This window comes from Micromys minutus (genome assembly GCF_963924665.1).
Source record: "Micromys minutus genome assembly, chromosome: 3".
NCBI classification, from domain to species: Eukaryota; Metazoa; Chordata; class Mammalia; order Rodentia; family Muridae; genus Micromys; species Micromys minutus.
The window spans coordinates 77,925,267-77,953,092 of NC_137972.1; the positions used below are offsets into that span (position 1 = coordinate 77,925,267).

The following is a 27,826-nucleotide window of genomic DNA, read 5'->3' on the forward strand; positions in this document are numbered from 1 at the left end:
ATCTGGGCCTACACATCCCTTTATCAAGACATTTGGGACTATGAATTTAAGGTTTTGAATAGTTCTAGAGACATTGAAATGATCCATTCCATATAAGTAACCTGTAGTTTTTTGTTTTGTTTTTTTGTTTTCATTTTTCATTTTTGAGGGACTGGTTTGTATTATTTCTTGGATACTAAGTTCACATATGTATAAATTTTGTTCTTGTTATTACTTTTTAATTACTTTTGTTTATAGTCCAGTTGGTCAGTCCCTATCCTGGTCTGCCTTCCCACAGGTCATTATCCCATTACTCCTCCCCTTGTTTACAAGAGAATGTCTCAACCCACCTGGTTTTATAAAGTTATTTATCATCATGTAGATCCCTGAAAACATGCATTGTTGGAACATGGTTTATTTCTGATACATTCTTCTTCATTAATGTTTAGTTATTTTTCAAATAGTCATTATTATCTCATTTCTTTCATATGTTCAGTTTTCTTAATTCTTGTCTTTACCTTAATTATCTATTTCTTCTCGTTGCTTTGCATTTAATTTTTCCAATATGTTACAAGTGCTAAAGTATATTGTTGGTAATATACTTTCCTTATTATTGGTTATTTTATTTACTTACATTTCTTTTTTTTAACTTTATTTTACAAAACAAAGATAAAAGGAAAAAAATTTAAACATTTTTGCATAAACGTATACTAATACATTTATGTCAGTGCTTGGCTTTTTTTTTTCTTTTTCTTTTTCTTTTTTTTTTTTTTAAAGTTTTATACACTGCATTAAGGTCTTACTAGTTACAATGAGCAAAAAGTACATGTAAAACAAGATGTAACCCGGAAATTAGTCAACTTTTTCTTGGTGTGTAAGGATTGAGCATAATGTCTTTTGTTTGTTTGGTTGGTTGGTTTTGTTTTGTTTTGGTTTTTTTTCTTAAACTTCAAACAGTCTGTGAGTTGTTTCTGGGGCAGTACGAGCCTCTGGGGTTAGCATCCCACTATCAGTGACTGCATATTATGTCTGTTCTTTTGTGACTGGGTTATCTCACTCAGGATGATATTCTCTAGATGCAACCATTTTCTTAAGAATTTGGTTAAGTCATTGTTTCTGATAGCTGAGTAGTACTCCATTGTGTAAATGTACCACAATTTTTGTATCCATTCATCTACTGAAGGACATCTGGGTTCTTTCCAGCTTCTGTCTATTATAAATAGAGCTGCTATGAATATTGTGGTGCATGTATCTTTGTTGTATATTGGAGTGTCTCTGGGGTATATGCCCAGAAGTGGAATAGCTGGATCTTCAGATAGTACTATGTCCACTTTTCTGAGGAATTGCCAGACTGATTTCCAGAGTGGTTGTATCAGTTTACAACCCCACCAATAGTGGAGAAGTGTTCCTCTTTCTCTACAACCTTGACAGCATCTGCTGTCATCTGAGTTTTGGGTCTTGGCCAAGCTGACTGGTGTGAGGTAGAATCTCAGGGTTGTTTTGATTTGCATTTCCCTGATGGCTAAGAATGTGGAGCACTTCCTTAGATATTTCTCAGCCATTCGGTGTTCCTCAACTGAAAACGTTTTGTTTAGCTCTGTACCCCATTTTTAATAGGGTTGTTTGATTCTCTGGTGTCTAGCTTTTGAGTTCTTTGTATACCTTGGATATTAGGCCTCTATCTGATGTAAAGTTGGTAAAGATCTTTTCCCATTTTGTTGGCTGCTGTTTTCTTTTCTTGACAATGTCCTTAGACTTACAAAAACTTTGCAATCTCATTAAGTCCCATTTGTTAATCTTTGACCTTAGAGCTTGAGCCATTGGTGTTCTTTTCAGGAAATTTTCTTCTGTGCCTATGTGTTCTAAGGTTTTTCCTACTTTCTCATCTAATTCTTTCAGTGTTCCTGGTTTAATGTGGAGATCTTTGATCCATTTAAATTGAGCTTTGTACAAGGAGATAAGAAAGGGTCTATTTTCATTCTTTTGCATGTTGAGTGCCAGTTGGACCAACACCATTTGTTGAATAGGCTGTCCTTTTTCCATTGAATGTTTACAGCTCCTTTGTCAAAATCCGGTGACCATATACATGAGGGCTAATTTCTGGATCTTCTATTCTATTCCATTGATCCACATGGCTATTTCTGTACCAGTACCATGCAGTTTTCAGCACAATTGCCTTGTAATATAGCTTGAGGTCAGGGATAGTGATTCCTGCAGATGTTTTCTTGTTGTTGAGGATGGATTTCGCTATTCTAGGTCTATTGTTATTCCAGAAAAAATTGCACATTGCTCTTTCCAACTCAATGAAGAACTGTGTTGGAAGTTTGATGGGGATTGCATTGAATATCTAGATTGCTTTTGGTAGGATGGCCATTTTTAAAATGTTGATCCTTCCAATCCATGAGCATGGGAGACCTTTCTATTTTCTGAGATATTCCTCGATTTCCTTCTTTAGAGGTTTGAAGTTCTTCTCATACAAGTCCTTCACTTGCTTAGTTAGAGTCACACCAAGGTATTTCATCGTTTTTGTGCCTATTGTGAAGGGTATCTTTTCCCTAATTTTATTCTCCACATGTTTGTCTTTTGAATATGAGAAGGCTACTGATTTGTTTGGGTTAATTTTGTATCCAGCCACTTTGCTGAACTTGATTATCAGCTGTAGGAGTTCTCTGGTGGAATTTGTGGGGTCAATTAAGTACACTATCATCTCATCTGCAAAGAGTGATGTTCTTACTTCTTCCTTTCAGATTTGTATCAATTTGATTTCCTTTTGCTGTCTAATTACTCCGGCCAGGACTTCCAGTACTATATTGAATAGGTAGGGGGAGAATGGGCAGCCTTGTTGAGTCCCTGATTTTAGTGGGATTGCTTCAAGTTTCCTACCGTTAAGTTTGATGTTGGCTGTTGGTTTGCTGTATATTGATTTTATTATGTTTAGGTATGGACCTTGGATTCCTGTTCTTTCCAGGGCTTTTAACATAAAGGGGTATTGAATTTTTCAAATGCTTTCTCAGCATCTAGTGAGATGACCATGTGGTTTTATTCTTTGAGTTTGTTTATATGGTGGATTACATTGATGGATTTCCTTATATTAAACCATTCCTGCATGCCAGGGATAAAGCCTACTTGGTCATAGTGAATGATCATTTTGATGTGTTCTTGGATTCAGTTTGCAAGAATTTTGTTGAGTATTTTTGCATCAATTTTCCTAAGTGAGATTGGTCTGAAGTTCTCTTTTCTCGTAGGGTCTTTGTGTGTTTTAGGAATGAGGGTTATTGTAGCCTCAAAAAATGAGTTAGGAAGTATTCCATCTGATTCTATCTTGTGGAATAGTTTGGAGAGTATCTGTTTTATGTCCGCAATAAATGTCTAATAAAATTCTGTACTGAACCTGTCTGGACCTGGGCTTTTTTTGGATCGGAAGCTTTTGATGACTTCTTCTATTTCTATAGGTGTTATGGGATTATTTAGATGGCTTACCTGGTCCTTGTTTAACTTTAGGATCTTCTATCTGTCTAGGAATTCATCCATTTCCTCCAGATTTTCCAACTTTGTGAAGTATAGGCTTTTGAAGTAGGATCTGATGATTTCTTGAATTTCCTCAGTTTCAGTTGTTATGTCTCCACTTTCCTTTCTGATTTTGTTAATTTGTATACTCTCTCTTTGCCCTCTAGTTAGTCTGGCTAGGGGTTTATCAATCTTGTTGATTTTCTCAAATCAGCTCTTGGTTTTGTTGATTCTTTCGATGGTTCTTTTTGTTTCTATTTTGTCTATTTCTTCTCTAAGTCTGATTATTTCTTGCTGTCTACTCCTCTTTGGTGTATCTGCTTCCTTTTGTTCTAGAGCTTTTAGCTGTGCTGTCAAGTTGCTGATGTATGCTCTCTTCAGTTTCTTTTTGGAAGTGCTCAGAGCTATGAGTTTTCCTCTCAGTACTGCTTTCATTGCATCCCATAGATTTGGGTATGTTGTGTTTTTGTTTTCATTAAATTCTAGAAAATCCTTAATTTCTTTATTTATATCTTCTTTGAGCCTGCTTTCGTTTAATAGAAAGTTGTTTAGTTTCCATGTGTATGTGCATTTTTGTTGTCTTTGTTGTTGTTAAAGAACAGCCTTAGACCATGGTGATCTGAGAGGATGCATGGAAGTATTTCAATCTTCTTATATCAATTGGGGCTCGTTCTTTTGCCAATTATGTCGTCAATTTTAAAGAAGGTGCCATGGGTTCTGAGAAGAAGGTGTATTCTTTTACTTTAGAATGATATGTTCTGTAGATATCTATTAATTCCAGTTGGTTCATAGTCTCTGCTAGTTTTACAGTTCCTTGTTTAGTTTCTGTTTCCAGGATCTGTCCATTGGTGAGAGTGGGGTATTAAAGTCTCCCACTATTATTGTGTGGGGTGAAATGAATTTTCTGAGCTTTATTAGGGTTTCTTTTATGAATGTGGTTGCTTTTGTATTTGGAGCATATATGTTAAGGATTGAGAGTTCCTCCTGACAGATTTCCCCGGTAATGAGTAAAAAGTGTCCTTCCTTATCTTTTTTGATAACTTTTGGTTGGAAATTTACTTTAATTGATATTAGAATATCCACTCCAGCTTGCTTCTTGAAGCTGTTTGCTTGGAAGTTTTTTTCCCAACCTTTTTCTGTGAGATAGTATCTGTTTTGTCTCTGAGATCAGTTTCCTGTATGCAGTAAAATGCAGGATTTTGTTTATGTATCCAGTCTGGTAGCCTATGTCTTTTTATTGGGGAGTTGAGTCTATTTATGTTAATAGATATCAAGGAATAGTGGTTTCTGTTTCCTGCTATTATTGCTTTTGTATATTGAGTTGTGTCTGTGACTCTTCTTTTGGTTTTCTTGCTTAGGTGTTTTCTTGTTTTTACTAGGATGTAGTTCCCCTCATTGTATTGGGTTTTTCACCTTTAATTCATTGTAGTGCTGGGTTTGTCTTCAGATATTGTGTATATTTAGATTTGTCTTGAAATATCTTCATCTCTCCATCTATGGTGATTGGTAGTTTTAATGGGTATAGCAGCTTGGGCTGGCACTTGTGCTCTCTTAAAGTATGCATGATGTCTGACCATGCTCTTCTAGCTTTCATAGTCTCTGTTGAGAAATTGGGTGTGATTCTGATTAGTCTGCCTTTATACTTTACCTGACCTTTTTCCCTTACTGCTTTCTTTTTGTATTCTTTCTTTGCTTTGGGCACTTGGTGTTTTGGCTATTATGTGTCGGGAGGAATTTCTTTTCTGGTCTAACCTATTTGGAGTTCTGAAGGCTTCTTTTATGCTCATGGTCATCTCATTCTTAAGGGTAGGGAAGTTTTCTTCTACGATTTTGTTGAAGATATTTACTGTGCCTCTTAGTTGATATTCTTCTCCCTGTTCTATTCCTATTATCCTTAGGTTTGGTCTTCTCATTGTGTACTGGATATCCTGGACATTTTGGGTTAGGAGCTTTTTGGTTTTTGCATCTTCTCTGACTGTTTTGTTTTTGTTTTCAGTGTTGTCTTAGGCCCCCAAAAGTCTTTCTTCCATCTCTTGTAGTCTATTTGAAATGCTTGCATCTGTGACTCCTGATTTCTTTTTTTGGTGTTCTACCTCTAGGGTTATCTCTTTTAGTGTTTTCTTTATTTTTTCAACATCTGTTTTAAATTCCTTCTTCCATTCCTTCATCTCTTAGTTTCTGTTTTTCTCTAGTTCTTTTAGTTCTTTGAGTGTTTTTCTTGTTTCATCTTTAGAAGTTTCTGATTCTTTTTGCTTTTCCTCCCGTTCTTGTTTAAGGATCTCTATCAGTGTCTTGAGGTATGATTTTAGGTCTGCATCTTTTTTTTCTGGAGTGTTTGGCATTCTGCTGTTTGCTGTGATGGGAGAGCTGGGTTCTGGTGTTGCCAGGTTGTCTTGGTTTCCTTGGGATATGCTCTTTCGCTTTCCTCTTGCCGTCTTGTTGTCAGTGATATGTTCTTGCCTTTCTCTTGTACCTGGCCTGTGTCCCTGGATCTCCGCTGGTCCAGGTTTTGGATGGTCTGAGCCCTGTTCTGTGCCCCTAAGCTACCGGGTCGGAATAGAGCTCCCATTACTGGGTTCCTGGTCCTTGGTTCAGGCTGGGCAGGGGTTATAAATATATGGAGTTTCTTGAATGAGTGCAATGTTGGAGAGATTCTATGACATATGTGAAGGGTCACAATATGAACAATTTATCAACTAGACTGTGGTGAGAGGCCACAAGTTTGTGATCACCTGGAGCAGACTCTTCGATTAGGGCAGGTCTTTTTAGAGTGAACTGACCATGTTTACTCCTAAAAAGAACCATTTTTAAAAGTGCTTTCCACTAACCCATTGATAATTCATACTCTATTTAGGGACAATGGAGAGGTACTACCAGGTACTACATTTGGAAATGACACACAGTCTAGAGAGATTACTAGCAGCTCCCATTCATTTGCAATAATTTTTGCAGTAACACGAGTAGAGAACAATATGTTTAAATGCTTACTTTTCTTCTGTGCTATGTTTTACTATCTTCTTAACATCCATGGCAGAGAAATGGACTTGAAATTTGTTGACTGACATTCTTTCACAAGGCTCTCTGCTAGACCATATCTGTGTGCTTCTCCACTAGAATTCACATCATGTACTGAGTTTTTTTTTTTTTTAATGAAATTAGGGTTTCAATGTCTCATAGCCAGGATGTAAAATCAGGCCCTTGATCTTCAACTGTACTGTCACCACAGTATCCAGGAAGATAGCAGAAGAGTTTCAGATACTCAGGAGTCATGCTGAATAGTTTATCTACAGCTAGGTAGCTTTTACATTTCTTTATTCAATGACTTTATTACTGACAATTCAGTCTGTAAAATATAATGGCCATTTAATGTCATGGGACTGTGCAAACAAGGTTTGTATTTCTCCCCCCTCTTCTCCATTTGTGACTCATCAGACCTTCAGTTTATGGGACACAGCATTCGGAGAACACTGGGAAGCTCCTGTCCATCCATAAACAATTGAGACGCTGGCCTGATTCATTTCCTGAGCTAACGTGTAACCATGCCACTGATTACCCATTTCCACTGTTTATGGAGAAGCAGGTGGATGAACAGCACTACCTGATTTATGAAGTGCTTGCCTTCTATAAATCACAAAGTAGCAACCCAGCATGCTGCTAATCCTAATTGGTTAAGTCCTAAGTAGGGAGTGATTAGAAAGTCTTTAGGTATCTCATGCAAATGAGAGAGATATATGGCTCCTTGGGAGGAAATTCCCTCTGTTCACAATATGCAGTAACATCTTTAGTCCGTTGAAGCTTCTCTTTCTTTTGTCTCTTGCTGCTCAGCCCCTGTTCATTCTTCAGTTGTTGACAAATTAGATTCAGAGGGGGGGTAATAATGGAGAAGTATAAGCCTAGACAAAACAGAATGCTGTTTTCTTGCATGCCCATCTATTAATTTCAATATGGATTAATTTCTGTTTCCAATAAACTATTCATCATGATGCAGGGGAGCTCTGTGAGGCCCACAGTGTGAGTTGGTACTTTGAAGACTATTATGTCTTGGAGCTTACTCTACTTTGATCCAATCCTACTCTGTCATGGGAGAATATATGACAGCCTTCTCAGACAATCAGTGACAACCCTCGTGTTGTGACCACATGAAGCTGAATCTATCCTGAGTGTGCTATGTGTTCCATGCTGTCTAAATCTTTCAGATGGAAGTTTACCAATTTCAAAGAAGTATAGATTTAGTCAGTAGGGATAGAAAGAAGTTTAAGGAATTTGAATGCTCTCCTAATAACTCCCAAAAGAGGAATAATGGACAAGGGGTTTTAGTGTGAAAACCATTTAAGGGAGGAATGAATCTTGAATTCACAGCACGAAAGAGAGAGAATATCATGATTTCCCAACCCTTCTTGAGGATCTCCTGGAAGTTAATGGCTGTGCTGAGAAGAAGAGTCAGCTTTCTTTGGGATTTTATCCTCTCTTAAATTTTGTACTTCTCAGTGGACAGACCCAAACCCAACACATACAGGCAGCAATAATAGGTCTTAGTGAGTTATTAAGAAAAATAGAATATAGAATTACGAGGTGAGTGTGGGGTAGTAGGGGATATTGAAGGAGTTGAACAGGGTAATGAAAATTTTTCAAAGAATAGATTTCAGTAAAACTCAGAATAGGGATTTGCTGACTTGTAAGTTTTCTCCTTCTGGCTAACATCTCTTTCCATTCTCTACCACCCTGTGTCTATTTCCCTTTCCCTATGTGTTTTTCCTTCCTCTCCTCCCTCATTCTTCTCTTTGCTGGGGGAGGTAACTACAGGTGCAGCAGCAGCAGCAGCAGCAGCAGCAGCAGAACCTCTGAGGTAGATGATGAGCCACCTTGCATGGAGGAGATCGACTACAGTGCAGACAGCAGCTCAGACTCAGAACAGAACATCACTGAGCTGGACCGACTGATCCAGGAGTGTACCTTTAACAAGGATGAAGAAGAGGAAAAGGATGAAGGGACAGGGCAGATAAGAAGATCTGTTCCCTAGTCTTAAGGTTCACTGCCATCTCTGTGTCTCCAGCCATTGGACTGGTGGCTATCACATGACTTTTTCTCTATTAGATATGTGATGCCAAAGGCAGTAGAAAAACTAGGTTCTGTGTTGGTCTAGCTTTACCATCCATAAACACTAAATATTATATTTAGTCATAATTATAAGGTTTTATGTACACAGCATGCTGTCATTACACTTATAATTGGATGTGGGTGGTATTTTCAGGTTTGCCATGGGTCTTCTTTGCACTGACCTCAGTTCTCCACCACTCTTGGACCTGACAGAGAAGTAGACTATAAACTGAGAAGAGTGCTTTCTTCTTGGATTGTCAGCAGGACTCCTTCTGAAACTTAACTTAGAATGTTAAGCTTCTCGAAATATGAATGTTTTCCCAAGACTATAGCATCTGAGTTTGCAGCAGAGACAACAAGCATGCTAAGATCCAGAAAGGCTTGGAATTTCTTAAAGTCCTGGGTGATCCAACATAAAGGCCTGTGAAACCAAGTCACAGCAAGTATTGTCTTTGATGTTCTGTAGGTATACATTTTACAGAGGCTGGAGAAGCCAGAGGCTGGACTATCTTTTGGGGCAAAAAAAACATGATGACTGGTTTTCATGAATTTCATACTTGTACCTCTTAAACCACTTAAACACACTGGAGATACAAGATGTGCTGGGAAATCCATTGATTATAGAATCAGAGAGACAGATGTAGTTCATAGCCTACATCTGGCAGTGGCTTGTTCTGAAGACATAAGCAAGTAGTTAAATCTTCAAGAACTTCGGGGTTTTAATATATACCTTGGGAATGGGCATATCTATATCACAAAGTTATTGTAAAGATGAAATCAGATTATGTATGAACGTGTGCAACTTGGCACGAGCTACATGCTAACACTAGTTCACAGCAGATTTCCCGGCCAGAACAGAGAACTCTAAGTAAGTATTTTCACAATTTTGAGCAAACCCTCCCTTGGGCTGTGGCCACATGCTAGCAATGCATTTCTTGCTAGAAGAAATTACTTTATAGCAAAGAAGACACAGAGGAGAAGAACAAGACTTCTCACAGAGTAAAATAGCAAAGGCCTTTCAGCAGAGAGAGAGAGAGAGAGAGAGAGAGAGAGAGAGAGAGAGAGAGAGAGAGAGAAAGAGAAAGAATTTTGTGACTGAACAGTGAAATGAACAAGACCAGTGAGTGAAAGCCCCAGAAACCTTGGGGGTGCAGATACACATGGAAAGGGAGATGTATACTGTAAGTAATATTTACTATACACATTTTACCCATATTTACAATTGGATTTGCCTATGAGAGAGTGAAATTAAAAATGAGTAGTAGATCACAAAAATCCTTTTTTTTAACCTGTGGAATTCTATATGGGAAGTGAATTTGGAGCTGGTATTATTGCTGCTCAATATCAGAGATCCAGTATCTGCTACTTCAAATACCGAACTCTGTGAGGCGTGAGTGTGAGTTCTACTCTTAACCTAGGATTGCTGCTACAGCAGCAGCATTCTTTGCATCTGCATCCCATACCTCAGCAAGAAGATGAAGATGAAGAAAGAGGAGGGGGAGGAGGAGGAGGAGAAGAAGAAGAACAACAACAACAACAACAACATCAAAGAAGGTGTTTCTAACCCTGAAAATTTCCACATAGCATTTTTGCTTATCCCAAGACAGACTATGAGGGAGATTGAAAACTGTATATGAGAGAGTCCCTGCCATTTGAATATTAACACAAAAGAAACAGACAATACTACATGTTCAGGGATGACTGTTAAAGGTGCATTTCTTAAGCTGTTTACAAGCTGCAGATAGTTATTTTAAACATATAAATGATCATAGAGAAAGTTACTGAATGGCACATGTCAAGACTCTGCCACATTGTAATGCCAAGCTTTATTAGTAAGGCACACCCATTACAGGCTAGAGAATTCAGAGCATTGATAGTCTTTCCCTTTCACACGTCTTTTTCAAATTCTTGCTACATCTCAGAAAAATCCATCCTTTCTATTAAGAAATTCAGTGTTCTGTAACATGCACGTAAAGTTGAAGGGGAAAAAAAATCGAAAGACAATTCAAATTCCAGAACTATAGTACCTTGTAACCTCTCCTGAGTTCATCATCTTACCTTCTTGCCCTCAAAAAAGAAAATCAAAAAATTGCTTCTGGATTTTCATTGACTGGAGGAGTCAAAGACATAATCCTGTTGAAATATAAGCCACCAGAAGGGCATGGAAACGAGTAACCCTTGCCAGGTATTAGCACCCTAGTCTTAATATTTCAGGGTTTAGTGTCTAGTCATCTAACTGAATTTTGACTGAGCAGAACAAAAAAAAAGATGAAGTCATGAAAATGGGATATTCACTGATTTATCTGTGCAGTGGGGGCATATGAAATACCTACTATGTGCTATTTACTCTACTGAGTTCTATGAATGCAGATGAAAGCAACTATGTTCAAAACTTATCTGAAATGTATTAACAATAAACATTTTATTTTAGTATGACAGTATAAAGATTTTATTTGATTATGGTGGTATGGGTCATGATGAAATTATACAAAAAATAATATAAAAAATATTGACTTCAATATATTGGTGAAATTTCATCAAATAAGGAAATAGCTTCAGTTATTATTGAAAACTATGAGTTTTAGGGCATTAACCGAAAAAGAATATGCTCAGGAATGAAAATTATGTGTTCAGAGGACTGAAGTTAGTTTATCATTTGAAATAAAATGATCAACATGTTTAGTTTTATATCTGTAAATTATAAAAGGAGGAACAATGAAAAGATGCAATGTTTAAAGGGTGATAATAATGAGACTGTGGAATATATTGGTGTGAGCTGAGGAAAAGGTTAAATCCGATTCTGAATGTGGTAGAACGGTGAGCATTTATTCATAAATCCGCTCATCATGTTTGTATCAATGCCACAGCACATATGTTCATGGCTACTTTGTTGGTACCCAATGCATGCAGGATAACAGGATAGTGCCTGGCTTGAAGACCACCCCTGAGTCTGACAACATGACTGCAGGGCAGAATACATACAGCAAGGTGAAAAGGGAGTGTGGTTTGAGGTGATGAATACTGGAAAATTAAGGCACAGTGAGTTAGAGAGTGTTGCTGTAAATGAGGGGAATGTCATGGAATTGAAGTTCAGGGTCAGTCCTATGAATGCAGACACACACGCACACACACACACACACACACACACACACACATACTTACACACATACATATATAAACATACACACTCATGCAGTCACACACATATATGTCTGTGTGTGTTCCACATCTTGTGCCATAAAAATCTTCGAATTCCTTCTTTGAGTGTGTAAATACTTCCGTGGGATTCTCTTTCTCTAATGAGCCTTTCATGACCTGATACAGATTCTTGGGCAATGACTCAATTAGCAAAGAACTTGCTACATAAGCGTAAGGTTCTGAGTTATGATCCCCAACATTGATGTAAAAAGCTGGGTGCTCTGGCACATGGAAATCCATGCTGGAGAAAGGCAGAGATTGGCTGATGTCTGGAGCTTAATGACTAGCTTTCCTAGCCCATCAGTAGGCCCTGTGGACTAATCAATGAAGGATATTGTCTAGAACAAAAAACCCCAAAACTATTGAAGATGACCTGTAATTTGTTGACTCCTGGTCTCCCAAATGTATGCTCACATGTGCACATATAAACACTGGAAGAGTCACCCATATATTCATACACAATACCACAAATAAAAATAGAAGCCTCTTCTAATTAACCCTTGGCTATGTACAATCTTCTATAATCATCTTAAGCTAAGTTCTGACTTCTCTTTTTCCCCATCTACACACCAATACACACACAATACACACAGACTCACACACACACATAATATCCAGATATGTTTTATGATATCTGTCTAATTAATGTTATTCATGTGCCTTTTATACATACATTCCATGCTCCACTGAGCAGAAGGCTTTAAAATGCATAGAACTGCTACAGTCTTGCCTCTATCCATATGCCTGACATGTTTCCTTACATGTTGCAGGATTGAGAACCATTTTACTGCTTTTTCCTGATTCAGCTACTAACTGAGATGTCAAACATCCTAATGGAAGTCTGTATATTTTCTCTCCATCCTTTCATCTCCCATCTCAAATCATGATTTGTGTAACAGAAAGGGTTTTGTTTAAAGGGCATCTAAGGTGGTGGTTATTTCAAGTACTACCACCTTATGTAGGCAAGCTAAAAATGAAATGGTGGCTTTGTTTTTTATACATTATGCAGATGTTCACATGGCATGTTGAAGATTAAGGGACAGCATCTCTCTGCCCCCAGTGACTGCAGCATCCATCTGAGTGCTACAGATGCTACACTCACTTTGGTGAGAACGAGCCATAGATGTGGTGCCAACCTATCTGCCCAGTCATTGGCGATCCATTGATGGTAATTAACATCCCACACTAGGATCCATTGCCTTCAGTTTGCTCTGAGATGCCAGAGAAAGGATTCTGAGTTAGAAAACCATTTGAAAACTGCCTAGTTCCTGAATTATGAGATTGTACCGAGGGCTGCCAGCACATGTAAGGAAACATTATACCCCAAAGGGAGGTGAAATCCTCCTGCCCAGCTTCCATTTGTCAGTCTGGAAAACTTAGCTGTGCAGTAGATTTCATATTCCGAGAGGAGCCTGTTTCTACTGCCAAGAGCAGAGGCTTCCAGGAATGCCTGACATAAGTCATCCTTGTTAGGGACTCGGCACGGTGACCCACAGGGTTGATGTGAACATTTGGATCCACATTAGAGTGATGGATTTGCTTTGCCCTGCTGATACCTCTCACCGAGGGCCCACCAAAGGCTCCAGCCTTGGAAAGACACACAGCCAGTAGCTGGTACTCAGCATGAGAGCTTTTTGGACAACAATAATTCATCAGGCCTGGAGCCTGGTGTTGTCTGCCTAACAGATGTCCCCTTTTGTTTGTGTTACAGTTGGGGTTTTTTGATGTCCAATGGATTCTTGATAGCAAACTGTCGTTCAGGAAAATTGTGCACGGTAAAGGGAAATTTTGAGAAGAAATGCATTTCAATACCTAACTACATTGTTGTATGTAACTTGCAAATATCTGTTCTGTTTACCTAACACAATTAACTTGGCACTAAAGGTGAATTCCCTTTATCACAAGCAGAAGAGCAGGGAAGAGAGGGAGGGGGAAGAGAGAGACAGACAGAGACAGAGACAGACAACTGCAGAGAAAGAAAAACAGACACAGTATGAGACAGAATAGAGAGAGAAATGAAGGAGACAGAGAGAGCCAGAGAGACAAGAGGTAGACAGAGAAACAGAGACAGAGAAGGGGCAAAGAGCAAAGGAGGAGAGAGAAGGGTGAAGTTATTAGACGTCACACAGATTTGGAGATAGACAACTTGCTTTGAAAACATGGTTGCTTGATGATCAGCACTTAATATAAGACAATATCCAAGCATATATATCTTCTGTGCCTGCTTGGTCACAGAGCAAAATGAGCTCTACTTTTGGAAGAGAGCACACACTTAATGTAGTGACCACACTCAATCTCCTGACTAATGACTTTGAAAAATATACTTCTAGATCAGAAGAAACTTCTAATAATCTCTAGGGTTTCTGATGGATTAAAATGACTTTATGGTAGCAGATAAGTACTAGGACTATTGCTGACCAGGTGATTAGCTCAAAACATGCTTCTTTGGAAGAATCTGATTGATGTAATTAATGTAACCTTGGTCTCTTGGTGTAAGGTAAGACACAGCAGTGCGTTCAGTTCTGAGTCATCCCTTGAATGTGCATTATTAGTCCTGTGTCTAAATTCCATGGCATGGAAGCTACAGCATCAAGAACAATCCTAAACTCCACATTTGGGGGTGGGGTATTATTACAGAAGTCAATAAAAGAAGAACTTCCTGTTGGTCTCAGACCCTGCTCTTTGTCACTTCCAACTTATAGAAATGTAGGCAAAGGAGGGGCTCTATTTTCAAACAAAAGTTTCTTCTTACAAGGAAAATTTTAGAAAAAGCCGAGAGTTGGTGTTTATCCAAGAGGAGTCAAGAGATCCCCACTTTGGGTCTTTCCACATCACTAGAATATGTGGGCACTAGTGGGACTACAAGAATGGTTGAATGTGGCTACTCCCTGTCTACAGCCAGCTAGGACCATGGTGTGTATTACCATGTCTAATCCTAGCAACCCTCCTATGATGGTCAGGTGAAGATATCAGGGAACAAAGCAGGTAAGGTCCAGTTTGATATTATTCAGAAAATAAAAAATGGGTTTTTACAGATTGGCTTACTCTTGCTTCTCCCCAAAGATCCTTAAAATGTACCAAAGTGTAGGAGCATCTCTTTGTCTTCAGGAAAGTATGTTCTTTACAATGCCTTTTCAAGACCTGACTGAAATATGAACTACTTATAACCCTAACCCTAACTCTAACCCTAACCTAACTTTGTAAACCATCTCAAGATCAAATTTACGAAGTTTAAATTCTAACTACTCATTACCTTCCCTCCCTTAAATCTCTACCTCAATGTCACCAAATAATAATGATCCTACTAATGGGAATCACTATTTCCCTGTAATGGCCCATATTCAGAGCTCATACTTAATGGATGGATCTGAACGTGTGGTCAAGTCTGAGCTTAGCTTTTCTATAACCACTTTGAGCTCTCCTTGTGACATACATAACTATTTCATCTCTGTCATCTCCCTTGACTTTGTTTCAGTTCTACCTTTGGGATCTGGACAACCAGGAGGTATTTAGAATAGGAAGTGTTTCCTGTCTCCTTTAGTGACCGCTTCTTATCCTGGGCATGGGGAATATAGCACTAGAAACCCTCCTGATCCAGCCAGTTTTCAAGTTTCCGGGTTTCCTCTTTGAAAATAAATTCCAAGTACCATGTGCTTAAATGTATTTTCCTTCAGGAAGTCTTCTATGGTTTCTAAATTTCTGCAATGACTTGAAGAAATCTGTATGATGCTGCTATGAGTTCTTTCATCTTCCCAGCAAACTGCAATTTCTGTAAACACAAAAATGATTTGGTAACCAACTCCATTTTTTGGTTATTTTAATATTTATTTCCACTTCAAATGTGATCTCCCTTCCCAGTTTCCCATCCAAAATTTTCCTATCCCCTCCTCCCTTCCCCTGCTTCCATGGGTATGTTCCCCTACCCATCCTTCCACTCCTGCCTCAAAGGCCTAGCAATCCCCTATCCTGGGTCATCAAGCCTCCACAGGACCAAGGGTCTCCCTTCCCACTGATGCTAGATAAAGCAATCCTCTGCTACATATCCAGCTGAAGCCATTGGTACCCCCTGTATATTCTTTGGCTAGTAGTTTAGTCTCTGGGGTATTTGGAGGTTCTGGTTGGTTGATGTTGTTCTTTATATGAGGTTGCAAACACCTTTAGCTCCTACAGTCCCTGCTTAACTTCACTATTGGGGTCTCCACACCTAGTCCAGTAAGCACCTGTGTACATTCACATCTGTACTGGTCTGGCTCTGGCAGAGCCTCTCATGGGACAGCTATAACAAGCTCCTGTCAGGAAGTACGTCTTGGTATCAGCAATAGTGTCTGTGTTCGATATCAGCAGATGAGATGGAACCCAAGGTGGGGCAATCTCTGGATAGCCTTTTTTCGGTCTCTGTTCCACTCTTTGTTCCTGCATTGTCTTTTGAAAGGAGGAATTCCGGATTAATATTTTTGAGGTGGGTAGGTGGCCCTATCCCTCAACTGGAGGCTGTGTCTATCCAAAGGATATGGTCTCAAGAGGTTCTATCTCTCCTTTGTTGGATATTTTGGCTGAAGTCTTCCCTGTTGGGACTTAGGAAACTCTTGGGTCCCTGGCATCTGGGACTTTCTAGTGTTTACCCTCATTTCTCTCCCCCTAACTGCTATACACCGACTTTCAAATTTCTGACTCTCTGTATTTCTTCCCCATTTCCTCTCATAACTGAATGTGCACTTCCCTTTCCCTTTCCATCCAAGGTCTCCCTCTCCCAATATTTCGCAGGGTTTTTTTTTTTTTTTTTTTTAACCCTATTCAGTAGCTTCCATCCAAGGTCTCCCTCTCCCAATATTTTGCAGGGATTTTTTTTTTTACCCTATTCAGTAGCTTCAACACTTTGGCATGATCTTCTTTCTTTTAGGACTTCATTTGATCTGTGAGTTATATCGTGGGCATTCTGGGCTTTTTTTTGCTAATATCTACTTATAAGTGAGTACGCACTATGCATGTTCTCTTGTTACTGGGTGACCTCACTCAGGTTGACATTTCTAAGCTTCATCTGCTTTTCTGTGAATTTCATGAAGTCATTGTTTTTAATAGCTGAGTAGTACTCCATTGTGTAAATGTACCACATTTTCTGTATCTATTTCTCTGTTGAGAGACATCTGGGTACTTTCCGACTCCTGGCTATTAAGAATAAGGCTCTATGAACATAGTGAATCATGTGTCCTTTTTATATGCTGGAGCATCTTTTGGGTATATGCCAAGGAGTGGTATAGCTGGGTCCTTAGGTAGCACTATGTCTAATTTTCTCAGAAACTGCCTGACTGATTTCAAGAGTGGTTGTACCAGCCTGCAATCCCACCATCAATGGAGGATTGTTCCTCTTTCTCCACCTACTTGGTAGCATCTCCTGTCACCTGAGTTTTTAATCTTAGGTATTTTGACTGGTGTGAGGTAGAATCTCAGGGAGACAGTTAAGTACATCAACAAAATAGAATTGAAGATCCAGAAATGAACCCACATACCTATTGTCACTTGATCTTTGATAAAGTATTCAAAATCATCCACTGGAAAAAAGACAGCATTTTTTAACAAATGGTGCTCGCTTAACTAGTGGACAGTATGTAGAAGAATGCAAATTGACCCATTCTTATCTCCTTGTACAAAGCTCAAGTCCAAGAGAATCCAGAACCTCCACATAAAACCAGATACACTAAAACTAATAGAAGAGAAAGTGGGAAAGAACCTGAAACTTATTGGCACAGGGAAAAATCTCCTGAACAGAACACCATTGCTGCTCTGCGATTAAGGATTGGCAAATAGGACCTCATAAAATTGAAAAGCTTCTGTAAGGCAAAGGACACTGTCAATAGGACAAAATGGCAATCCAGAGATAGGGAAAATATTCTTACCAACCCCATATCCTATAGAGGGCTAATATTCAGCATATACAAAGAACTCAAGAAGTTAGACTCCAGAGAACCAAATAACCCTATTAAAACTGGGGTAAAGAACTAAACAGAAAATTCTCAACTGAGGAATATCAAATGGCTGAGAAGTGCTTAAAAGAATGTTTAATATCCTTAGTCATCAGGGAAATGCCAACTTCAATTTTTGTACATAGCACCAGTGGCAAACGTGTGTTGGGCTTTAAATATGTATTGAATGGTGGAGGGCTTAATTTTCATTTCAAAATTCTCCTGAAAAATGACCTTTATCTGGTTGCTTCAGTGACCTATTACACATGGATAGCAAGCTGTAGGAAAGTAAGACACACATGTGCAGTAAAGAAGGATCCAGAAAAGAAAGAAAGAAAAAAGTGTCATTTGTCCTATTCTGTAACTTCCAGAAGCTACCTTATCTCTTTTCCTCTTCGTGGCCTGTAGAGGTCAGAAAAGGGCCTTACTTTCCAGTCACTGGCTGTCCTCTGTCCCCATTAGAATTCCACTGGGTGTGTATAATTAAGCCAGCTGAGGCTCAGCACATAGGAACGGAAACGCATTGACTTTAATAAAACAGAGTGTAAAACAAGTTGAGATTGACTCAAGCCTTGTTTATTCTCCAATACTTGTAATACTGGTCGGTATATTCCCAGGCAAAGAGACCATCGACCTGGGAACTGAAGCCTGTCCTTTCATTGCCACTGAGACAGTCCTAGCAGGCGAGCCTCACTAGCTCAGTGCTCCTGACTCATTGGAAATAAAAGTTAGAAAGAATAAAAAGGAAAATTCCGTTCTTATGGGGGAAAAGGCAATGACAAAGAGAAAAGAATGTGGGCACGATGCACTGTACTCCCACGGATGTTCTTACCATTTTGTTTGATTTATTTTTTTCATGAACACAAGTAAATTGGGAATCTAGAAAAAAATAATATAAAAAGGATAGCAAGACTAAAAGGAGGCAGGCATTTTGTTGAAATTGAGCAAGTAAAGGTGTTGTTCTATGGGATGTTTTGGAAGCCAAGATGTCATTACACTGCATTTTTCCCTGGGGTTTACAGAGAGCACCCCACAGAATGTCTAGGAGCCAAGTGTTAACATGATGATGACTTGCTACTTTGTGGATGAACTCTCATTTTCTGGGTCTCAATTTTCCCAGTGAAAACAGAGGACCTGGATCAGATGAAAGCTAATGTCACTAAAATTTCTAACATTCATAAGCATGACATTGGAGAGAACGCCACTCAGAGGCTGCAGGCTGGCTGGGCCAGTGAAGAGGCAGCGTGAGGCGGCTCACACTGCTTCTCTGTCTGGAGAGGATGGGGACCAGAGCTGGACAATGATCCTTTCAGAGCTGAGAGTGATGCCCTTGACACCCTGCCAATACCCAGCAGAATAAGAGCTTCCGAAAGCGGGGCTAAAAATAAATAATGAAACCAAGTGACAACATAAACAGGAAGACAGAAAGAATAGACCCCGGACTTGAGTCAGCAAACTTGTGAACAGGGTAGAGAAGAGTCAAATTCCTTTTCATCTGCATTGATTGGCCCTTAGGTGTCTGGACTGTTAGAATTCAAAGCATTGTTAGTAATGTGTTTGATGCCACCCTGGGGGAAGGAGGAAGAGGGCTGAGCAGAGGCGTGGCTGCTCTCTCTCTCTCTGCTCTATTTCCTTTCTGTGGCACAGTTGGCCCCTTGCTTCTTGCTGTCTCTTTGTTGGTTGTTCAAAGAGAGAGCTCTTACACAGTCCTTCCCCTGTCCCTGGCTGCATCCTGGGACCAGGCCAGCTGCCCTCCTCGACCTCATCTCTCAGCATTTGGGGCCCAGCTTCCTCTTTGCCTTTTTGCAGCACACACAGCATTTCAATCAAAGACGACTTTCAAATCTGATTGTTTGGGGCAGGGCTTGTGCTAGAGCTTTAAGGAAAGAGAGCTTATAGCTGTTGGACCCCCGAGTCATGGTCGAGCCAGCCTACATTTCATGTGGCATGTAAAGAGACAGCAGACATTTAACAACTACAGGGGAATCTAGATCAGGTCTCTCTACAAGCCCTAATAAGGTCTTCCAGGACCCAGTTCCCAAAGCTGTGGTTGAAATGCTGTGTGTGCCTACCAGTTGAGTGGCTGCTAGAGAGACCAACTTGGGATCTACAGTAAGTCTATTTATTGTCTCTATTTTCCCCATAGACTAAGTTTGTCCATGTTATTTCTCAACCCACACCAGAAGCAAATTTGTTCTTATGCTTTGTTCTTTAAATTATGTTACAAAGAAAATGATCTTTAGCATCATGATTTTTAGCATCTAATATGTAAACTTTGTCAATATCTAGCATTTTCCCATTTGCTCATCAATCTTGATTTTTTTTGTTTGCTTTTGCCCTACATTCCTTATGTCAAAAAAAAAAAAAAAAAAAAAAAAAAAAAAAAAGGCTCACTGACCTTTTGATGAATTTCTCTTAGGAGTTGATGATGGGAGCAGGTGCTGTGAGTGGGAAATGTGTGAAACACTCTGTATGGTTTTTCCCAAACAAATGTTTAGAGCAACATTCTAAAAGATGAACATTAATTTCAAACAGAGGTTAAGTAAATATCATAGAAGAAAACAGTTCTTAGAAAACCACGTTTCGGTTGGAATAAGTAGCATGTGCCTTAGGGTACCAGCTATGGATCAGATTCTGCCCTAAATGCCTGTGAGTGTTCCAAATCACATCACTGGCTCACATGGAGAGGAGAAATTCTTCAGAGTTCAGATTCTAGCAGCTCTAGAAAAGAGCTGGCACAAGGCAATCCCCATTCTATGCTCAGATTTATCTGGGAATGAAAACATCAACTCATTTCCAATGATTTTCAGTTTTTCTACAAGGACAAGATTTTATATTTCTAATTTTTAAGCAATGTCTGACTCTCAGCTTTACTTAGTTTCTACTTAAGAATTGGTGCTTACATGAGCCTGCTTCTTCAACAAGTCCACTCTAGTCAACAAAGAGCATTTGATAAAGAAGACTTGATTTACCTTTCCCTTCCTCTGTTTTCAGGTGTTTCCATGGAGCTTAGTGTGGTCCAGAAAATCTGTTTACCTGAGCTTTTTACCTAAATATTCTTGTTATTGTTGGATTGTTGATTGCTGTTGTTGCTATCTTATCTGAAGTATCTATAGGAATATAGAAACAACAATATCATAAAAGGTGAAGACACAAAAGTCTTAAAAGACAGATGGAAGCCAATCCTTAGTAATCAATATTTATCTTTCGACCTTGTGTTCTCTCTCTCTCTCTCTTTTCAAGAATGTTTTATTTATTCTTTTAAAGTTTCATACACTACAATTTGAATGTATTCACACTTCTTCCAGGCCTTCTAAACTCTGAATTTTTCTCCCCTACCTCTTTTGAGTCAGGTTTCTGTTGCTCAACTAGGTTTTGGAGTGGGGCCTGCTCTGGTGTGTGGTTAACCTAGCCACGGGGTCACATCTTTAAAGAGTACTGACTCTGCCTCTCCTAGAAGATATCACATGCAAATACCTCCTCAGCCCATGGTGAGAATTCATGCCTGTTTTCCTCCCTCTGTGCCAGGGCATTGTTCTGGTTTGAGCTTGAATGGATCTAGTACATTTTGTCTTAATATTTTTTAAGTGCTCTGCTATGTCCAGAAAACATGGTTTTCTTGATATTAACCACTACCCTCAGATCTTATTTTATAAAAAAAAAATACTTATTTTATTTTATTCTTTAATTTTATTTTTACAGTCTTTATTCCCTCCTGGTCAGCCCTTTGACTGTTCCAGATTTCATACTCCCCCCCCCCAGTGTCCAAGAGAATGTCCCCACCTTCCACCCCCACCCCATGGGGCCTCAAGTCTCTTGAGGATTAGGTGCATCTTCTCTCCATGAGTCAATACCCGGCAATTGTCTTCTGTATTGGGAGCCTGATACCAACTGATTTATTTTGCCGGGCTGATGGCTCAGTGTCTGAGAAATCTCGGGAGTCCAGGTTAGTTTAGTTTTCGTACAGGGTGGCCGTCTTCCTCAGCATCCTCTATCTTTTCCCTAATTCAACCATATGGGTCACAGCTTCTGTCCATTGGTTGAGTGTAAATATCTGTATCTGACTCTTTCAGCTTCTTGTTGAGCCTTTCATGGGCAGTCATGCTAGTTTTTACCAGCATTACAGTGCTGTTTGTATAAACAGTAGCATCAGTAATACTGTCAGGCCTTGGGGCTTCCCCTGAGCTGGATATCAGCCTGGGAAGGTCACTGGACCTTCTTTTCTTCAGTCCCTTCTCCATTTTTTTTCTGCATTTCTTTCAGACAGAAATTTTGACTGTGGGATGGCAACCCCATCTCTTTATTTGATGCTTTGTCTTTTTAATGGAGCGTGGATGCTACATGTTTCCTCTCCCTGCTGTAGGGAAATCTCACCTCTTCCATTTCAGATAAACTCCATGAGAGTCAGAAGAACAGGTGTGACATACATATCCACTTAGGGTTAAGCACTCCAGTCTCTTATTCTCTGCACATTGACTGGTTGAGGGTCTATCGACAGTTGTTACAGGAAGAAGGCTCTTCAACGTGGGTTGTGATGTGCTCTTATTTAAAAAGAACAAAGGGCTATTAAGCAAAATCATTTACTGCCTCTGTAGAGGATATCATATAGAAGTGATAATAGATATCTCTTGAATTGTGCAGTATATACCTAAGGACATAATAAAACATTGTACTGGTCTGTGTGGGGAAAAAAATCACAGTTTGATGTCTTCAGAATCGTCCCTTTTTGAAGTTCCTGTAGGACTGGAGTGGGATGCAATAAGATGGAAGCTTTCTTTGGACCTTGGGAGTAAAGTGACATTCCATGGGGTATATTAATATGAGCCTTAATTTATGTTGCTGCAGACTAGATCAGGGTGCTGAGAACATCCTAAAGAGTAGCAGTAGTCCTGTAGTTCTAGATGAGTGGCTTCCGTGGCTTTTATTATCCAAGTGCATCCTGCCTGTGATTACAGAGCAATGTACCTGAAGCTCTTACCGGAAGAACCAGATGTGAATCTGCTTCTAAGCTCCGTAGTGCTATTTGCTAAATTTTGCTCCTTGCAGAGTTAAGACTAAACTATTTATTTTCTCTAATTGTTGTCTTCTGTATGCTGCCATTATTATGCCATCAGCTCCTCATGGCTGTCTGCATGCCTCAGCTTACTGCATGTTAAAGCCACCAACATCCTATTGCATATTTTCCCTAAGTTGAGTGACAATTTTTGTATTCTGTTATCTTGGAAAACCACTGCTGGTATGTGTAGCTACAACCACCTTGACAATTTCTCTTCTGTTTATAGTGTAGCACTACCACAAGAGTGGATCTCTTCAAAAACACAAGGTTCATCCCTATGCAGTGGTTTGAGTAATAATGGCCCTCATAAGGTCATATACTTGAATCCATGTTAGTCAGTTGGTGGAATTCTTCTGGAAGGATTATGAAGTGTGGCCTTGCTAAATGAAGTCTTTCATTGGAGATGTACTTAGAGGTTTCGAAAGACTGATTGATTCCAGTGCATAGTCTCTCTGACTCTGTCTCTCTATGTCTCTCTCCCTCTGTTTCTCGCTGTCTCTGTCTCTCTGTCTCTCTCTGTCTGTCTGTCTCTCTCACACCTCTCTCTCTACTGCATGCTTGTGAATCAAGACATCTGCTCGCACCCTTTCCTTCACTTCATCATTAAGGATTCTAACCTTCTGAAATAGTATGCAAATTAAACACTGGCTGCATAGCTATGGCATTTTATCCCAGCAATACAAAGGCAGCTCAGACACCATGACTCAAAGGAAGGATATTATATAAAAGCAAAGCTCACCGAGGTTCCTTTATGTAATTTTGCTTACCATAGATAGAAGTATTAGAAGACATTACATAATATTATGTTGGACTAAAGCAATCTAAGTACCACATTGCACAGCTACGATCTCACTGGACTTTGACAATGCTGTGAGGAGAATACTGTTATTAGCTCCTCTTTCCAGCACATTAACCTCTAAGAAAATTGAGGTATAGAATTTTGATGTAATATACACAGTTAATCCATGTTTAAGTTGGGGTATGAACCTAGTATGTACTGGGTTTCTTAAACAAGATGCCATGGATCTATCTAAACTAGATGCCATAAATCTATCTAAATTTACCTTCAAACCATGCTGGGAGATACGTATGAACAGGAGTTGTCCAAAGTTAGAGCAAGATGCACATAGAAGTTTGTGTAACCTACTTAATTCAGACTCCCTGCTGCTGTGGCTTTAAGGAAGCCCTATGTGGTATGTTTCCATCTCCATTTGCATCTCGGAGTTTTAAATAATTATCTTGATACACAAATTCTTTCATCTTCCTCTCTGCAACTTAATTTTTGAGACAGGGTCTCTTGCTGAAACTCACTGATTGGTGATGTTGACTGGCCAGAGAGCTCCCAAATCTTCCTGTCTCTGCTTCCTGGGACTGTAGGAGGTGTGGACCACCAGAGACAGCTTCTAATGTAAATTCTGTGGATCTGAAATTAGGTCCTCATGCACACTCAGCAAGCAATGCATTTACTCTGTCCCCAGGACAAGAAGGCACATGCTCTTAGTGTGCACTCCTCGGATTATTTGTCTCTTCTGAAGTAGGTGATGATGCTGTAAAGTTTGAAAACATAATGCAAGGCCTTTAAGAATATGTCTATTATTTATGAATTATTTATGGGTGTATGCAATATGTACATGTGTCTTCAAAAGCCAGAAGAGAATATCAGTTTCCTGAAGTTGAAGATGCACGTTATTGGAAGCTAGCAGATATGGGTGTTGAGAACTTCTTTGAAAAACAGCAAAATACACACACACACATACATACATACATACATACATACATACATACATACATACATATATACATACATAAAAAAATAGCTAAGGTTTGAAAACAGCAAATGCTCTTAACCAACTGAACCATCTCTCCTGCCCACAAAATGCTAGTCAAATGCTCATGGTTGCATAATAAGCTGACAGTAAATGGGTAGATGCTCACATAGACTTACTTAAAAATATCTTAACCCTCAGTTAAAGGGCAAACCGGGTTAAGTTTATTGTTTTCTAATTTATTTGCTAGATCACATTATATTCACATAGATAAGAAATGAAGATATAATATCAAAAATAAACAATTTAGAATTAGAAATTAAGAATAACAGTGGACTAATAAATATGAGACTGTATTTATGTCAGCAGTAGTATTCAGTGGACCATGACTATTTTGAAAATATAAAAAGTTCACAGTGAAAATCACAGCAGAAAATAGAATGATATGAGCAAAGCATAACAAAAAAGTAACATCCAGAAGGCTGAAAGTCAAGTAAACAGAAGGTGTAGAAGTGTCGACATTGAATAATTGTAGTTATAAATTTATATTCCACACATTATACCACTAAGTGTCATGGAATATCAAACATGGTCAACAAAAGAAATGGGAAACTATTTTTCATTCATTATCTAAAATAAAATAAAAAGCTTTTTAAGTGAAACCAAACTAGGTAGAAAAGAAGAAACTAAAAAAAAAAAAAAAAAAGGAAAAAAGAAAGAAAGAAAGAAAGAAACAAACAAACAAACAAATAAAATCTCCCAACTCTAGGAACCAATGAGAAAGATTAAAATGCAAATAGTAAACAAAAGCTAAGCAAGTTTATGTATGCCTGTGGATGGAAGTACCCAGAATATGAGTCATTTATTCATCACAGCTGCTATAGACAGTCTTGGTGACCAAGAGCAGGCTTTTGACAAGGATAGAACATGACATGAAAGAAACAATACAGAGACGGTTTCACTCAGAGTATCTTCACAAGGAGCCATAGGTACAGGCAGAGGATGGAGGCTGGTGGCAGGCATTTGTCCTAGCTATACACAGGGAAGGTAACAATATCCTAACTGTTCTTGCTCATCCTTTAATTTTGTCTTACACTAGATAACTTTCAAAGAATAATGAAGAGGCAGGAAGGGTAACTCGATCTGTTGAATTATGTGCTTAGTACAGATTAAAGTGAGTTGCAAAGGCAGTCTCCTTCACTAGTCTGCATGATGCATTAACTTGACATTCAAAGATCACTCTCTATGCTGTAGCATGCCCTTACTGCCTTTGTGTGCTTATCTGCAAGTACTCAGGGCCCAGGAGCCAGATTGTATCCAAATGGGCCTCTCTTCCATTTCCAGCGTCTCTCTGGCAGGGTCTCACCGCCTTGCCCTTTTTGGCTGTTTCTCCTTCTCTTCAAAAACCAGTTCAAATCTTAAATTGCCCTCTAATCTAAATACGATTTGTAAATCCTCTCTATTCTTCCATCTATGACCTCTGATAGCATTTATTATGCAATTAACTATGTCCTTTCATGCTCCTCTAATTGGCCGTTATCTCTTTCCCTATGGTCTGATATTTTACATTTGTCTGTCATACGTTGGCAAGCATAATGTTAACCACTGAAAGGAAGACCATGGCATTTTATAATATTGTCCATTATTGTGAATTTCTTAATTTAACTTTTCTTACTGATATTATCTCACCAAATACTCAGTACAGATTTTTATGTTAAGAAGTATTTTTCTCACTTTGCTTATTAGGTAACAAGAACTTGGAGATGTTAAAAGCTAATCCTAAGTTACACAGCAAATAAGTGGAACAGAAAATATTTTAAGCCATGTGAATTGGGTAAAAAATAAATTCTATATTTTTCTATGATTATACACCTTTTTTTATCATCTCTGTAGAGGATCGATCAAAATAAGAAACGTAATCTTTACAAATACAAAAGAGATTCTCAGTAGAATTATCAACTATTATAATTTCATTTCCATATAAATTTTATGATAGTATCTCAAAAGTTAATTAAATATGTAGGTGTATTGTCTAGTCAGAGTTACTTGTGCATCCTCCTGCTAAATCACACATACACACACACACACACACACACACACACACACACACACACACACAGGAGTGAAAATCCATGAATAAAAATACACATAGAAACACACAAGCATTCTCACTATGACAGATTAGTTGCTAAGTATGACTTGGGGTTCTGCCTGAAAGGATACTGCTTTGCCAATAGCACAATGAATGATCTTCCTTGTCAAGGACATGGAGAACCTTTAGTCCAGTTCAAGGAGAAAAGTATGTAATTGTAACAGGATGCTCCAGAGCTCAATTTTATTGCAAGCATGCCCAGAGTTTATTGATTAGGTTTATGGTCAGCATATTACTTTGAAATAAGGCCCTGTGAGTAGAAATATTAGCTCTGAAGAGACTCTCCTGTTGAAAAGCTCTGTGTCCATTCTTGTATTAATTATGATTCTGTAAAGGACATGAATGCGAAGAGCTCTCAGCAGGCATGTTATTTGTTCTGTTTCTCAGGTCACTCTCTACTCAGGAGTGAGAAGCCTGACAATTGGAGGGAGACCTGTGGATAGGATATCACTTTCAGAATGTTTACAGGTTACCTGGATGACTATACTTCTCAGCATCACATGCATTGTAATCTGTGTGCCTGTGGAGAATTACAAACTTCTCCTATGTGGTGACCCCTCACCCCTCAGCATGTCTCAAGTCTGAAAATGAGTTGTGTGGCTTTTGCAGTCAGGATGAGCCCTACTCTTGGGTAGTAATTCACAGCCCATGATAAAATCTAATAAGATGCATTTCTATCAATATCCAAAGGGATATTAACGATGGCCCAGGATCTACCCTTGAAGAACCTACGTGGTACAGTATGATCATATGGCAAATACTTTCTTAAGAATATGAGCTATAACACCTTTCCATAACCAGCATTTTCTAACGCGGGTCTGAAGAAGAAGTTTGCTTCTTCTGCTTTATTACTCTTCTCCCTTATAACTCAGAAAATGTACAGAATCTCTCTGTATCACAAAACACCCATGATCTATTATATTTTGAGCTTTTGTAGGTTGGGAATCTGTACATCAAATATATGTTAACATGTGTCCAATCACAGTGGAACCCCAAACTTTTGTCTTGACAAGAAAGTTGGAAATCACTGGCCCAGAGAGAGCAACTCTTGACTTGTAGGGGGAGAAAACACTAATCTCTACCTCCCCACCACTCTTTTTCTTCCATTTCT

General features: G+C 38.9%; 1 protein-coding gene across 4 annotated transcripts in view; it reads left to right on the forward strand.

Annotated features, from left to right (window-relative positions):
- AGBL1 (AGBL carboxypeptidase 1) overlaps positions 1-11,021 on the forward strand; it is an 889,014-nt gene extending 877,993 nt beyond the window's left edge. For 2 of the 4 annotated variants that reach the window (XM_080914790.1, XM_080914793.1), the window contains one exon: positions 8,290-11,021. In XM_080914790.1, coding sequence (XP_080770916.1) covers positions 8,290-8,506 — 217 coding nt within the window. In that variant the 3' untranslated portion in view covers positions 8,507-11,021. Of the gene's footprint in view, positions 1-8,279 lie in introns of all 4 variants that reach the window. The other 2 variants (XM_080914791.1, XM_080914792.1) reach the window with 2 other exon arrangements.
- The last annotated feature ends 16,805 nt before the right edge of the window (positions 11,022-27,826 follow it).